This window comes from Nicotiana tomentosiformis, chromosome 6, assembly GCF_000390325.3.
Source record: "Nicotiana tomentosiformis chromosome 6, ASM39032v3, whole genome shotgun sequence".
Classification (NCBI taxonomy): Eukaryota; Viridiplantae; Streptophyta; class Magnoliopsida; order Solanales; family Solanaceae; genus Nicotiana; species Nicotiana tomentosiformis.
This window is the reverse complement of record NC_090817.1, coordinates 112,969,747-112,985,316: the sequence shown is the minus strand read 5'-3', so window position 1 is coordinate 112,985,316 and position 15,570 is coordinate 112,969,747. Positions and strand designations below refer to the sequence as shown.

Here is a 15,570-nt window from a genome sequence, read left to right as displayed (position 1 = left end):
GTTGTTGCAGTTTTGGACATCCCCCTTGTTCTTATACAACATAATCATCATACTCTGCCTCCACTCTTACGGCATCTTCTTCGTCCTAAAAATGACGTTAAACAACCTAGCAAGCCATTCAACACCCTCCTTACCCACGCTCTTCCATAATTCCACCGGGATCTCATCCAGCCCAGTCGATCTACCCCTACTCATCCTGCGCATAGCCCCTACAACCTCCCCCACTCATATGCATTTACAGTACCCAAAATCGCGATGTCACTCTGAGTACTCTAACTCCCCCAGAACATTGCTCATATATCCCTTTTCATTCAAGAGTTTATGGAAGTAAGACTGACATCTCTGCCTAATTCGTGCCCTCTCCACTAAAACTCTACCCTCCTTGTCTTTTATGCACTTCACTTGGTCCAGATCTCGGGCCTTCCGCACCCTCACCTTCGCCAGCATGTACAACTTCTTGTCCCCGCCTTTATCCCTAATTTCTTTGTATAGACGACTAAACATTGCGGTCTTAGCCCCAGTAACCGCCAACTTCGCCTCCTTCCTAGCCTTTTTATACCCCTCCCTATTAGCACTCTTTTGTCCCTCGTTTATACTCTTTATTAGCTTCAAATATGTCGCCTTCTTAGCTTCCACTTTCCCTTGAACCTCTTCGTTCCACCACATGTCCCCTTTATTGCCACCAGAAAAACCCTTCAAAACCCCTAACACCTCTTTTGCCGCCTCTCTAAGACAATTTGCTGTCATAGCCCACATACAACTCGCGTCCCCGCAACTCCTCCAAGCCCTCATAGCCAGTAACTTCTCCCCTAACTCTCGGGACTTCTCCTTGGTCAATGCACCCCACCTGACCCTAGGAATACCAGACATAGCCCTCTTCTTCTTTATCCACCTGATCTCTTAGTCCATAACCAAAAGCATATGTCGGGTCGTAAGATTCTCACTCGGGATGACCTTGCAATCCGTGCATAAACCTCTATCACATTTTCGGAGAAGTAGATAATCAATTTGGGTCTCGGCCACTGTACTCTGAAAAGTTATCAGGTGCTCTGCCTTTTTCGGGTAACACGAGTTAACGATCACCAGCTCAAAAGCTTTAGCATACTCCAGCAGCGAAGTACCTCCTCCGTTTCTATCTCCAAAACCGAAGCCACCATGCACACCGTCATATCCCCCAGGCAACATCCCAATGTGGCCGTTAAAATCACCTCCTATAATAAGCTTCTCGGTGGACGGTATACCCCACACTAACCCATCCAAATCTTCCCAGAAGTATCTTTTAACCTCCTCATCCAAACCCACGTGAGGAGCGTAAGCGCTAACTATGTTCAGAGTATACCCTCCCACGACTATCTTAATGGCCATCAACATGTCATTTACCCTCTTAACCTCAATCACTAGCTCCCTTAGATCCTTATCAACTAAAATGCCTACCCTGTTCTTCCCTCTCACCCTCTCTGAATACCACAACTTAAACCCATCAGCTCTAGTCTCCTGGACGCATGCTATGTTAATCTTCCTCTTATGGAGAATCTTTGCTAACTCTATAGACTTCCCCGTCAGAGTCCCTATGTTCCATGACCCCACTCTCAACCTAGAAGGTGCCTTACCCCCTCTACCACCCTTCCCCTCTACCCCCCGCTCCCCAACGCTCCCCCCAAGGACATGCCCTCACTCTATCATAGCTCGGCGCGGTCACTAGATCAGCACAAAGCTACAAAAAGAATACACTAAAAATGAATAGACTAAACAGAAATCTAAAGGTACACAAGGTGCTAATAAGGGATACAACTAAGTAGAGACAATTAATGTAATAGCTAAAACACTAAAGTAATGGATAGAGATAGATATAAGCAGACAAGTCTAACTAAAAATAATTTAAAACAAGATACTGTAGATGCCAAATATACAGGCAAGCAAAAAACTAAAAATAAATAGATAAATAAATAAAAATAAAAATATCGATACCACAAATACCGGAGATAGAACAAAAGAACCTGGAGCAAGTTTTCCTGAAGTGTGTCGGATCTGCTCAAAAGCACCGACAGTCCTGCTGCGTCCCGCCAGAAAGCTGTTCGGAAGTCGCCGGAATTAATGATACTTGTCGGGAATCTGTACACAAGCCGAGAAATAATCCGTCCTCACCAAGAAAATACTGCATATGTCCAAAGAAACAGAAACGCACCCCCACACACACAAAGAGGGGGGAGAGAAAGGGAAAGAGGGGGGGGGGGGGGAGAAGAAGATGGAGCAAGACGAGATGGGTTGTCGGAAAACCAGAAGCTATCGGAAAAGAAGAGAAAGAAGAAAAAGAGAGAGAAAGATAAAGAGAGAGGGACGGAAAGAGAGAAGTGAAATTACCTGCGACAGCACCTACGGCGGCGAAGGCGACGGCGAAGCAGCAGATGCCGGAGTGTAGCTACTGGGGCTACTGGGGTTACCGTAGGGGGAATTAGAACGTTATAGATAGATCTTTGCTAAAGGATGAATTACTTTATTATTTGATAATTAAATTAAAGAATTTAATTTAGTCAAATAAATTTAGTTATTAGTCCAAATGAAATATTGTTATATTCTTTGCTAGCACGGAGGATATAATTAATATTGTGAACAAATTGAAGCTTTCTATTTGGAATAGAAAATTAAATTATATCTCTTGGTTGAAATACATATGTGTGTGATATATATATTTGGTACTTATAATTAATATTTATTTATATATGGAATATATATTAAATATTAATAAGGAGACTAATTCAAAGTCCACAAATCACTACTTACCGCACTAGTAATCCCATAAGAAATGGGTTACACGTTTTTCTTTCTTTAAAGGAGACTAATTAGTGAAATCTAATTAAGAATTGGATTCAAGTATGAAGTCCAAAAAAGAGACTTAGTCGGCAAACGTGTTTCCCATTTTGGAATGGGATTCCATCTCCAATGGAATTATTTTTCTAAAGTTCAACTTTGACTTAGAAAGGAATTAAGCCACCATTTTAATTCTTCCTTTTCCCATTGGAAAAGTATTGCAAACTCAGGTATATATACAGATATATTCGTGAACTTGAAGAACATATGAAAACCTATAAGGTGTATGTGTGCCCCACAAAATCAAGAGAAAATATTATTACGAGAAAATTGTTTCTTGTTCTTCTACCTTTGAATTGAGATTTTTGGGAAAATTTCAACACTATATTTTTCGTTCAATTTGTTCGTGATTTTTATTGACCAAAGAGTTGATAGCAAAGATCGGTCTCGGTGTAGATACGCATAGAGTCTTCGCACTATCGAAGAAAATTATGAAACAAGGCTCTCTTCACCAGGTACGTCTTAGATCTGATATTTGACATGTAAATAAATTTTAAACACGATAAGTTCTGCATATGATTGTTATTGTCTTCCGCTGCGTGTTATGAACACTTATATGCAATCCTACCGTGGTATCAGAGCACAATAAATAACTTGTCAATTACTATGATGATATCAGGTCAAAGGAAACTCTTACATCACATTCTTCAAGACAATATCCTATTGACAGTTTATGGTAATTCTAACCATTAGGAATTATCCAATGAATCGGTTCAGTGATCATATTTCGATATGAGTCATCTATTTATGTGATTTAGTTAATGAGATCAACTAATCTTTATCCCATAAAGACGATCACATAAATATTGATTTAACCGGATTACTAATGTCCAAATTAATAATCCTACGATCAAGAACAAAATTTAGATTAAATTGTAAGAGACTTTACTCTCATTATCATGATCTCCATCATGATGATAAGTCTCAAAATTTAATCAAGGACCTTATTAAATTAATCAAGCAATTAATAATAACTATGATAAACGAATATCAAATGTCATATATTTTTTATATCAAATAACATTCATAAAAATATGTTCAAATCATCAAATATGAGATTGGATATATGGCATATCTAATATATCCCTAACATGAAGGTGAAAGAGATTTTGGTGAAGTAGTTGAGATAGACTCGGGAAAAGTAGATTTCAAACTCCGAATTGGCAAAAGCAATGGCTTTTCATCAATTCTTGAACCAACTATACCTCTGTGTTTTTCAAGATCAACAGAGTTTTCATTAGCTACAACTACTACTGGTTTACCACTATGGTACTGATAATTATTCCAAGTCTGAACTCTGTTTTCTTCAGAGACAGAATGGTTTTCGGCGTCATCATCAAAAAAATGATGAAACCTCAAGGAATTTAGCTTTAACATTATCAAACTTTGAATTACTATAGTATTCTTTCTTGTTGGTGATGCATATACGTGCAATCAGGTTACTTCTGAGAAACTAGTATTTCCACTACTGGCGAATAACTCCGACTCCGGCGCATGTTTCGTCAATAATTTTTCTGCTCACTGCCAGATGGCTTTTATTTTAGGTTGGTCATAGATCACATATTTGGTTCTTACCTAGAAGTTTAAAGTAAAGCGGAAATTGGCGAGGAAATGGTCCATTACCATCACGCAAAATCTTAAAAGATGATTTGTGTTATTACTTTAATTTATCAACAAATCTTAAAAAGATAATTTGTGTTGCTACTAATATTTATCGACCGGTGCATGTTGATTTTTCCGTTCAGAGAGCAAAGTAAATCGAGCCGGACCTTGCAGTTTTACTTGTTTTGTCTAAGCATTAACCTCCACCTGTCAAGGTTTTGTTACAAAAATACAACTTTGCGTTTGTGTTCTGAGGGGGAAATACCAAATGCACCACGGAACTAAAAAGATTAGGGATTAACAAAAAACAGACTCAACAAGATTTGGGTAAAACCAAAAACAGACTCGTTAAGTGACTAAATCTTGCTACAGAACCAGTAACAGCTACCGCAAAATCCAATAAGCACGGCTCACATTCTCACACAAAACCGATTAACAAACAATTAAAAGGTGCACATGCATGCATGAGAAAACTCATCTAAGCCCCTCTCTCAACCCTTAATCTGTTGCCCTGCTTGATGTCCCAATTACTCCGCCTTCTCCTTCACATCATGTGCTGCATGTGCAATTTTATCCCTCGCGTAATCAATCTTGGAAGCGCCGATCGGATGCTTCCCTGTGACGTATCAGTACATCCAGTAGAAAACAAAGGAAGCAGTGGCTCCAAAACCACCAGTAGCCAAGAAACCTGCAAGGATCAACCCAACAGTTATCACAGCAGGTACAAGAACAGGACTGAATATCACCAGCAAAGGCTATGTAGCTGCAAAAGCAAACCCATAACTTTTGTTTACACGCGCTTGCTATTCCATATTATAGGTTCTAAAATATTCCTGTTCTTCACGACGATAAACAAATAAAAAGAGCCACATCAACCACGCACAAAATTAGCAGTCAGGATAAATTGACAGTCCTACTATTCAAAATAAGTGACTGTTTATCTTTTGTTTTTCATAAGTTACCCCTTAAGAGAAGCTCAAGTAACATACAAACTTGGATGCTCATAGATCTACGTGCATCTCTTTTATCTACTAGTCCTGTTGACTACCTTTTAGCCAGCAGATTTTTGACAACTGCACAGACCCCTAGTAGTGGTGAGTGATAAGAAAACAAGTAGAAACATCTGAAGCAGGCATAATGAAAGATCCTATTCTCAACACAAAAGCGGCACAAATGCCCTGTAGCGTGGTTGCTATGTATCATTGTATAAATGTGGTAGGCGATCATAAAACTAGTACCAACTTCGAATACAGTGAGAGAGTTTGATTAAATGGAAGACCTACATCCTGGCCAACATCTTTCTGATATGGTGATATCTCCTAAACCTTCTCGAAGAGGAGCTACATATAGCTGCAATGCAAAGCGGTTCCCACCAACAGCTCAATCATATACTCTGAGACATCGTATAACACAAAACTAAACAATTATACTTCTCAAGAGTAAAGGGAAAAGTCCAATTTTCAGCTTCTCATCATTGAGAATTTCCAACTACTAACATGTATTTCGGGTGACCTGTACAACTTGGATTAAAAACCGCAGACTATGATGAACTGCCATCACCACTTCTCAAAACCCATGCGGAATTTTTTGATTCACATAATTCCTGCATAACCTGCAGAAGCACAGAAAAATATTTAGCATCCCTGTAAGTTAACAAAAGCTTTTCTATAATCTAACACGTAGGACAAAAGCTTGTATTGCAATCTGACGGACTGACAACATTTCACACTACCATCGAAGTAGCTCATTCACAATAAAAAATTCAAAGCAACTTGAAGGATCCTAGACCACAACAATGCAGTATCTCTATAGTATCACTTAACATGGAATGTAGTAACTGTTACATTTTATATTTTATCACTGATGTTGAGTGTTAAGACTAAGAAGAGAAGGAGAAATACCAAAAGGAGGGAAAATGGAAAGAAATGGGGAAAGAGGATCAGAAACAGGATACTGTAAACATCTTTCGTACATCTGCTTGTGCTGGAATACATTGACTTCGTGTAATAGAATGTAGGTTCAAGCTCATTTAAAGCCCAATAACTGTCACAGATCATGCAAGCATCACCACAGTATTGCTAAGATCCAAATTACATAAAAGAAGTGCAAAATAAGAACCCTGACAGCAGTACAGTAGAAAAACCTAAAGCCCAAGATACAAACTTTCCCACATCATAGAAGAGAACAAAAATGGATCCTGACAAATGTTAATGTTAGCTTTGCAATTATTGTTTCTTCTGCACCAATATTCTTTTGTTGTTTTTGTTTCTTCTGTATGGATAATTGTGAAATTTACAGAAAAACTACTTTTACAGAACCCTTAATTCACCTTTAGAGTGAAACATCTAGATGATTCATACAAACAGGTTTTAGATGCATTTGATTGATAGTGTTGGTATATAAGGGCAAACTCTTGATCATATCATAAAGCATAAAGAGAATGGAAGAGGGAGATACACATGAAACACAATAGTAATTTTCTCAAAGACTCCACTCTTACATAACAACATTACAAGGGGTGCTTTTATTGGTGTCAAGAGACATTCTAAGACTCATACCTAATAAATGATTTCACAAACACTATGAACTTAACCACAATAACGTAAAGTCATACCTAGATAATTTTAAAGGTCATGCACCTAGGATAACTAAAAACACACGAATCTAGAGCTTAAACATTTAAGTTTACTATTTTCAACATCCCCTTAAACTTAAATTGTCTTTACCTATTCTTCATTTAGGGGTGCCAAACACACCCTTACTCTTGATAAATTCAGCATCATTTTCAACATCCTCTTTGTTTATGCCTTCTAAATTCGCCTTCAAACATTATCCTTGCACACATCTAGGTAGGTCATCTGGATAAAACTTTTCTCATAATTTCAAATTTTCCATCAGCAGAGAAGTTTCAACTATAGCGACAGTGTTTTGGATAGCGTGAGGCGACAAATAGCGATGAGGGCCCGCTTCACTGAGGCAAGGAGCGAAACGCTCGCCTTTTTGATGTGAAGCGACAATTAATACAAAAAAATAAAATATTAAATTTGCATATATATATATAACTAAAAACTCAATAGCAATAACATATTGATAAATATATCAATTTAAAAAACAGAGCATCTGCTGGACACAACTGCTCGAAAAAAACAGAGCAAAAAAAAGAGAGAAGAAGAAAAAGGAAGAAAGAAAAAAATATCTATGCCAAAAAAAACAGCTGCTGGACAGCGCTCGAAAACAACAGACAACATAGAGAAAAAGAAGAAGAGAAGAAGAAAAAGGAAGAAAGAAAGAAGAAAGAAGCAGGAAGCAAGAAGCAGGAAGCAGGAAGCAGGAGGAAGCAGCAGGAAGCAGGAGGAAGCAGCAGGAAGAAGCAGGAAGCAGGAAGCAGGAAGCAGGAAGCAGGAGGAGAAGAAGAAGGAAGGGAAAAAATGGACATTGCTCGAGAAGAAGAAAGGAGAAGAATAAAGAAGAAAAGAGATGAAGAGAAGCATACCTCATCGAAGTAACTTGAAGAAGAAAGAAGAAATTTGGTTTGCTTCTTTGCAGCAGGGCTGGGTCGACGAGCATTTAGGAGAAAGACGAAAACAAACTCAAGCCCTAATTTTTCTTTTAATCGCTGAAGTCTGATGCCTTTTTCTTCTCTTTTTTTCAAAAAAGGCATCGCTACTCTGCACCCCTCGCTACACAGGTAGAGGCGCTCGCCTTTTTAAATTCGCCACACAACATAGGAAAATGGCGCTGCAGCCTCGCATCGCCTCACGCTATTAGCACTGAGGCGAGCGCTATTTACAACCCTGTATAGGGAATTCATTCAATCTCCTAACTTTTGGCTATTGCAAATACACTCATGGAAGACTTTTCTCGTCTTTTTTTCCAGTCTTGTTAAGTTCTTCAAGACTTACACCTTCTCGATGAGCTGCTCTATTCTTCAAAAACCCAAAGTATTCACTTTTCTCTTTAAAAATTGCCGGCCCCTCAACAGGTCCTCAAATATGGAGAAGCACCTTCTGTTGAATTGCTGAATTTCGCCTTTACACCTACCAGGATTGAACAACCGCTCTGATACTACTTGTTGGAATATAAAGATGGACCCTTGATAATGTCACAAGGCACAAAGAGGAAGGAAGAGGGAGATACAAGGGGTGCTTTTATAGGTGACAAGGGAAACTTCTAGACTCATACCTAATAAATGATATCTCACACACTATGTACTTAACCACAATAACATAAAGCCATACTTAGATAATATAAAAAAACATGCACCTAGGGTAACTAAAAAGACATATAAACCTAGACACTTGCACATCTTACTATTTTCAATAGGTTGACAAATTGACACTACATCAACTATGATAATAACTGTTCTGATATCGACTTCAGCCGCCATGTGAAACTCCATACAATAAAGTCAAAGAAGACATTCCTTAATTCTCTTGACAAGTAAGAAAATAACTACTCACCTTTTTAAACTCAATATCGGTAATATCCCTATTCAGTTGCAACTTGGCAGCTTCAACTACAGACGCTTTCTTTAGCTTTGCACTCGGCCCTTCAGCCATAAGAAGGTCAATTACAACTTTCCTGAGAACCAAAACTATGTATTAGCCGCGGGCCTAGGTATTTATAACGTAGTTTTAGTTATAATAGCAATACTTACTAACCTCAATGCGTCATATTGAGGATTATCTGGCGATGACTTCAAAACATAGACACCATGGATGTTTACAGCAACCTGATTAATCACTGCCTGTATCTCCTCTGGAGGTGCATCATTCACAGAATTGGCTGCAGTTATAGCCTTCTTTGCATCTCCCTTTTGAGACTCAGAAACTGCCACATCTCGCAGACGTTGGCGGATTTGCTGGAAACTGGAAAAATTAAACAATGGATTTCCGATCTGTCAGGGGTCACAAATTTAGATGGAGGAAATCAGTTTTTTTGTTTTTAATTTAAGAAATTCATGTACAGTTTTTCCTTGAACAGCAAACAACTCTATTAAATCTAAATATCAGACAGGCGAGGCGCACTGGAGAAAAGACAATGGAAAATACGAGTTTTCTTCTATGTTATGATCCATTACCATTCTAGAAAAGTAAAGTAGTATAACATAACAGGAAGACAGCATAAATTTTGTGATGGACAATTCGACCTAAGTACTTGCACAACTCACCTCAACTAACAAGTCAACATAAACAGGACTTTGAGGGACAATGGATAACCACTGCTCAAAATAAGGTTCTGAGATGATGCCAAAGCAAAGAAAAATGTCCTATAACTAGACCATTTCATCCTTTTAGAAGTCATATTCAGGATGAAACAATCACCTATTTACACAATCCTTAAGATCCGAAAGATAATATCAAAAGCCATAAAAGGTGCAACAGCTAGCGGAACAAGATTATGAGAGAGAGAGAGAGAGAGAAAGGGAGAGAGTGAGTGAGAGAGAAAGAGAGTTCTTGAACCAAACACAAAGGAACTCCAACAGGTGGCAGAAGTTGGAGCAAGGAGCATCAAGCAGTTCAAAAAAAAGCCAAGCACGGACATGATTGTAAAGTTGCAGAGCAATCAAACCAAGGTCAATAAACCACCTATTTACAAAGGTTTCTGCATTTTTTCTCAGGCTGTAACAATTTGTGTGACTAAGATGAATACCCAAAATCACTGAATGGTAAGCAACAAAGGGCAGAAAAGTTCACAATCAGAGATCTCACCTGCAAGCCTTATAGATTCTAAAAACTTTTTGAAGCGCCTTTGGTAAAGCTTCTCGAGTTTTTTCTGACATAGATGTTCGCAAAAGTGACCCAGGAGCGGGTGTACCACCACCGGGCAGTGCAGGAATGTTGTCATTTGAATTTAAAGGATTCTTCAGAGCAGGCCTGTTTCTTCCTCCAGACAAAATACCATTGATCTGTTTCCCCATGCATTCCCAGGTAGCTTGCTGCTCTTTCACAACATCACCATAAAGAACTTCAAATTTCTTGTCAGGATGCTCTTTGAGCTTCCAATCAATCAGGTCAGGCCTCTCAACAGCTAATGATTTTAGTGTTGGTTTCGCAGCTTTAAGGAAATCCAACCTCCTGGCAAAAACTTTCAGCTTAATAATGGTACTCTTGCTAAACTCAAAGAGAATAAAATTCCTTGCTAAAACTTCAAGTCCATCATTCTTTCCATAGATTAATGAACTTTTTGGAACCCATAATCCTTGAACTAATTGTGCGTATCTTTGGAGGACTCTCAAAATTTCATCAACAGGATCATCCAGCGCCAGGTGCTTTAGAGCATCAAAACGATGAATTGGAGGTCCCTGTTGCCAAAAGAACCCAGATTTAGAAATATGCTGCCTTTATGAGTTATCAGGATCATGAGACCTTGTAAACAAACTTTGTTGCAGGCATAAAAATATACAAGTAGCGCATAATTCAAATAGCGGGTATAAACCTCAAGAAGCCAAGTTCTAATGCGTTCTTCAAGAGGTAATTGAGACAACCTGAAAACCAAACATTTGACAATTTAGAAGTTAGGAGGCATTAAATGACTGGGTAAAATGTTTAATTTAAGATAGTTGAGAAATTTGGCATTTCAAGAACAGCTATCTACTATTCACATGGCCGGGATATTGATAAAAAGAAATACAGTAAATTTCTGGCTAGAGAAAGATAATAGAAGAATCACAAATGGAAGCAATTCAAGTCATGAGCTGCATATTTATGTCAAACTACATTGTCAAGCCCCCAACAAGGTGATTAATTTGCAATTTCAACCTTAGGTATTTGCTAAAGAATGGAGTGGCAATACATGAGAAGACAATAACACCTCACAGCAAAGAAGACAGCTCTATGATCATAAATGCAAATAAAAATTGTTGTTGTCCTTAGCAGCACCTCCAAAACCTTCCGATGTCAGAAGAATCGATGAGGAGAAGGATCAATTAGAGAGGCTGCAGTACCTTGTTCGAAGAATTTTTAATCTGTCAGTGTCAGTTGGTCTGCCAGGACATACAGCATTCAGATAATCAACCCTGTGTATCAAGTAAACAGAATAGAAAACTGGTATTAGAATAAAAAAGACAGTGGATGAATGTATGCTTTGAGAAAAAATGCTTCTTATTAATTGTCCTGAACAGAAGCAGTTTCTCAAGCGGAAAAAATCAACCATATTAAGAGACACATACGGGCTCATTGAAAATGGTACTGGAGAGCCTTCCTCCATGGCCATTTCCTGTAAATATCTGGCTGAAATGTCACTCCTAGCTCCATGGTATTTTAGATGTACCCAATGCTAAAACAGGAAATGAAGAAGATACCAATAACTTCTCACAAGGATCTGAATTAATGAAACTGTTTGAAATGATATTTGCGACTGCATGGAAAAAGCTAACTGCTCTTGAACAGATATAAATAGAAACACTAAAAACAGAAATGTCAATCCAAATCATAGAAGATGCAAAATCAGCAGCCACTCAAGCTAAAGAACTATGGAGAGTTATTAGCTAATATCGAAAACCGGAAATTTTGTCAGTACATGGTCACAGGTGTTTATCATACCTCTTCAATATCCTTGTCATTCCCAGGTGGTTTGTTCTGCACAAAAGGTATATGTTATAAGAATAAATCGAAGAATGGTAAAGCTTTAAGCAGCATTAAGGGAGGGATAGCCTAGTGGCAAAGATCCTCCACCTCCAACAATAAGGTTGGGGTTGACTTAAGTCACCAAGTGAGTAAAATGGAAAAGCAGGTATTGGGCTCCTGGGTAAGGGGTTTGGGTGTGGAGCTCACAATACTAGGAAAAAGATTAGTGTTGAACGTAGCAGAATGGTTAACAAAAGAAGATCAATATTTAGGCATTGCCTTATCATATTTACCTGGAAATGTGGCAAACCTAGTCCGGAACCAAATAGTCCTCCACATAAAATATCTTAAGTGGCCACTAATTTTTACAATAATATCACATGAAGATTAGTCATAAACAAGGTCCATTCAAATTGCTTAGGAGCTGGCATCAAAGAGCAAATCATGAAATGAACCTGCTTCTTTGATGGACCCGCAGGCTTTTTTTCCTCGACATCTTTCTTTTCAACAGTTTTTCCATCACTGCTGGTGGCAATGTTCTTCTTCTTCAACTCACTTTCCTTAAGATGCTGCTGTGATGGTCGGAGCTGTACAACTGCATGAATAGGATTGAGGTGTAACTGCATAACAAACAGGAAGCAAGAGCGTAACTATGGAGAACATTAATAAGCGTTAATTTTTTTCCTTTCAACACAGAAATGAGCTTCAAATTGCTACCAGCAAACTAAGAAATTTTAGTAGAAGTTTCTCATGCTGACGTGTATAAGAAACGGAAGAATATAACCAAAAGGACTTGACAATTTTCTAATACTAAGTAGCAGAGCTTGGGTAAATATGAGAGCCAGAAGCATTACGGCAGTTCCCACTGCATACGTAAGGTAAGAGTCAGATTTGACAGTGGATAATTTGCTTCAACTTGAAGCTGACACAGAATTAACGTGATTAAACTTGAAGTTGAAAGAGTAACATTGTTATTGTCCAAATTAGTTTTTGAAAAAGAAAAGGGCAAAAGCTGGAGATGTATAAGCACATACACAACCTGCGGAAAACTAATTTTCTGTCAATCAGAGCTCTATAAAACTAGAAGTTGGAGATGTACATCAACAACAAATGGTTTACCTCATCACCAATGAGGACCCCAACAGCATATCCAGAGGTGCAAGTTGATAATGGCATCCATGATGTAGAAAGAGTCTGAAAAAAGAGAAACAATCAGATTATTGGTAAAACAATTAGAACTGCAATTCCTGCTAAGGGAACAAATATCAAGTGCAGAGTTTCCAGAATCTAAATGTCAACCTCCTTATCCTACACCTAACAGCAGAGATACAACCATGAAGCTGGAAGATATATAATACATGTCCATGAATAGCAAGGAGTATGTCCAAAACAAATGGTATTATAAACGGAATATAAGGTGGAGCAATGGATAGACACATAATAAGGAAGATCAGATATCAGTGGAAATCGAGCACCTTCGTCAACATGGAAAGCAAAAAATATATCGAGACCAACATTGAAGGTTAATAGATGCAACAACAACAGCAACAACAGACCCATTATAATCCCACAAGTAGGGTCTGGGAAGGGTAGTGTGTATGAAGACCTTACCTCTACCTTGTGCAGGTAGAGAGGTTGTTTCCAATAGACCCTCGGCTCAAGATTAACAGATGCATGGAAGCAAATAACGCAGGAAATTAGCTCAAAGATTTACTCTTTTAAGTTAGAGGATAAATCGAAGGAACCTGCTTTTCCATCTTTACTGCATGAACAGAGTCTCGGTCAAAATTTTTAGAATCAAAATCTATTGCCAAATCAACCTCCATTTGTGCAGTTGAAGGTCTCAATCTCACCTGCAAATAGAGAAAATCTGATTCAGACGTCCAAACTGGTCATTTAAAACCAGCATTTCAATCAAATGTTTGATACTACTGATTTATTTCGCGTAAGAAACATTAAAAGCATTTTTTGTAACTCACCTCTTGACATCTTTCCTCCAATTCATAGGGACGCCATACGGGCCTCAATGGATACTGGAACACATATAGCTGACCAGAAAAGAGAAATTAATACTTAGCAAATAGAAAATTTTGCAAATTCAACAAATAAACAACAGCTAAATAAATAAAAGATAAATATACCTGATTGTCAGGATCAGAGGAAGGGGTAAAACACACATCAATTTCACGAACAACTTCATCTTCAACGCTATCAGTATCCATGGCGATTTGTTCTTCTTCTGCCATGTCGTCTCCCGTAGTGTTTTCATCCAATGGAACGTCATCTTTACCCATTGCGGCTCCATTTTCGGCTGGATGGTCTTTTACTGAGGGTTTTGAAACTAATTCTTCCTTTTTAGTCGGAATAGGAGGATCAGATGATGATGACGGTGTTCCAGGTTTGGGTTTGGTTACTGGTTGGGGTTGGGGCTTCAATTTAGAGCTTTTGGGAGCAAAACGGGATGGCCTAGTCGGAGCTTTACTTGGGCCGTCGAAGTCCAAATCCATCTCCGCCATGTTCTCTGCCGGAAAAGTGAACTTCAACGCAAGTACGGCAAGTAATCAAAGGTGAGGGAAGGGTTTAGGTTTTATTAATTGAAGCTGCGCGGGGACCGCTTTTTATTGTTTGATCAGAATCTTCTTTCCCTGGTTTTTTGCCATTGTAAAATATTTTGGAATGTCAAATATTTATTTTATGAATTTAAATTATATATACCAAAATTTTTACATTATCAAACTACTTAAACAATAATTACATGTGACTATTCATAAATCAGTGAATTTAGTAAATTAAAATATAAGGCAAAGTGCATACTATAACCGGTTAAGAATAACATATATTGATAGTATAAAAGTACTTATAATTATTAATAAATTGGTGGATTAGTAAAATAAAATATAGGGCAATTACATAGATAACATATTAACATACATTAGTAATGTAAAAGTTTTTACAATAATTAGTGTATATATATGTTAAATATTTATTTCATAAGTTTATTTATTGTTGCATTAATATAAGATATCTTAATTTATTATATATAGTGTCGCCTCCCATTTTCTCGCGAAGGAGGGTTTCAACACGTGACAACTTTTTAAAACGGGTATTAAAAGAGAAGAGTCGTCACCTGACGATTTTAAGGTGCGTTAAGGCATCTATTTGTGAATAACTCAATTTGACTACTCTACGTCACCAAAAATCGGGTAAGGGTTCAAATTACCTTGAATAGGAGGTGTTAGGCACACTTCGAGGTCCACAACTGTGGTTCCTGGCCGAATTTTAAACTAAGTGGAATTATATGAGTTACTAAGTAAACTAAGTGGTTTAAGCATGCCAAATGATTAATTATTATTAATAGCTAAATGATTAACGTGCAACTAATTATCAACTGTACTAAGTGACAACGTAAAAGAAAGAAAATTGAATGATAGTAATTCAGTAGATTGTTTAAAAGCAACTTTAGACAACAAACGTATAAATAAGACGTCAAAGGAACAGAGAAACAAATTTACTAATTGAATTTGAAACTAAA

At 37.8% G+C, this 15,570-nt stretch overlaps 3 protein-coding genes across 8 annotated transcripts; all 3 read right to left on the bottom strand.

Annotated features, from left to right (window-relative positions):
* Positions 1 to 258: 258 nt before the first annotated feature.
* Positions 259 to 870, bottom strand: LOC138894596 (uncharacterized). Its single transcript, XM_070179303.1, has one exon. It carries the CDS (start codon positions 868 to 870, stop codon positions 259 to 261), a length of 612 nt encoding a protein of 203 aa, XP_070035404.1.
* A 30-nt stretch (positions 871 to 900) lies between these two features.
* Positions 901 to 4,245, bottom strand: LOC108948055 (uncharacterized). Its single transcript, XM_070179302.1, has 2 exons — positions 3,960 to 4,245; positions 901 to 1,568 (listed from the first exon to the last, which is right to left on the bottom strand). Exons 1-2 carry the CDS (start codon positions 4,243 to 4,245, stop codon positions 901 to 903), a joined length of 954 nt encoding a protein of 317 aa, XP_070035403.1.
* A 494-nt stretch (positions 4,246 to 4,739) lies between these two features.
* On the bottom strand, positions 4,740 to 14,663 carry LOC104113194 (uncharacterized). Of its 6 annotated transcripts, none has more exons than XR_011408800.1 (15): positions 14,180 to 14,659; positions 14,018 to 14,086; positions 13,784 to 13,891; positions 13,158 to 13,232; positions 12,494 to 12,658; positions 12,015 to 12,050; positions 11,642 to 11,748; positions 11,417 to 11,488; positions 10,909 to 10,957; positions 10,182 to 10,774; positions 9,132 to 9,338; positions 8,931 to 9,051; positions 5,967 to 6,082; positions 5,754 to 5,886; positions 4,740 to 5,158 (listed from the first exon to the last, which is right to left on the bottom strand). XR_011408800.1 is itself a non-coding variant. In XM_009623300.4 (14 exons), the coding sequence occupies exons 1-13, from the start codon at positions 14,552 to 14,554 to the stop codon at positions 6,011 to 6,013; spliced, it is 2,049 nt and encodes a 682-aa protein (XP_009621595.2). In that variant the 5' UTR covers positions 14,555 to 14,659; the 3' UTR covers positions 4,740 to 5,158; positions 5,967 to 6,010. The 6 variants fall into 6 exon arrangements, 2 of the variants coding, with proteins under 2 accessions (XP_009621595.2, XP_033516417.2); XR_690178.4 differs by having other exon boundaries at positions 5,754 to 5,863; XR_690179.4 differs by having other exon boundaries at positions 5,754 to 5,820.
* Between the last annotated feature and the right edge of the window lie 907 nt (positions 14,664 to 15,570).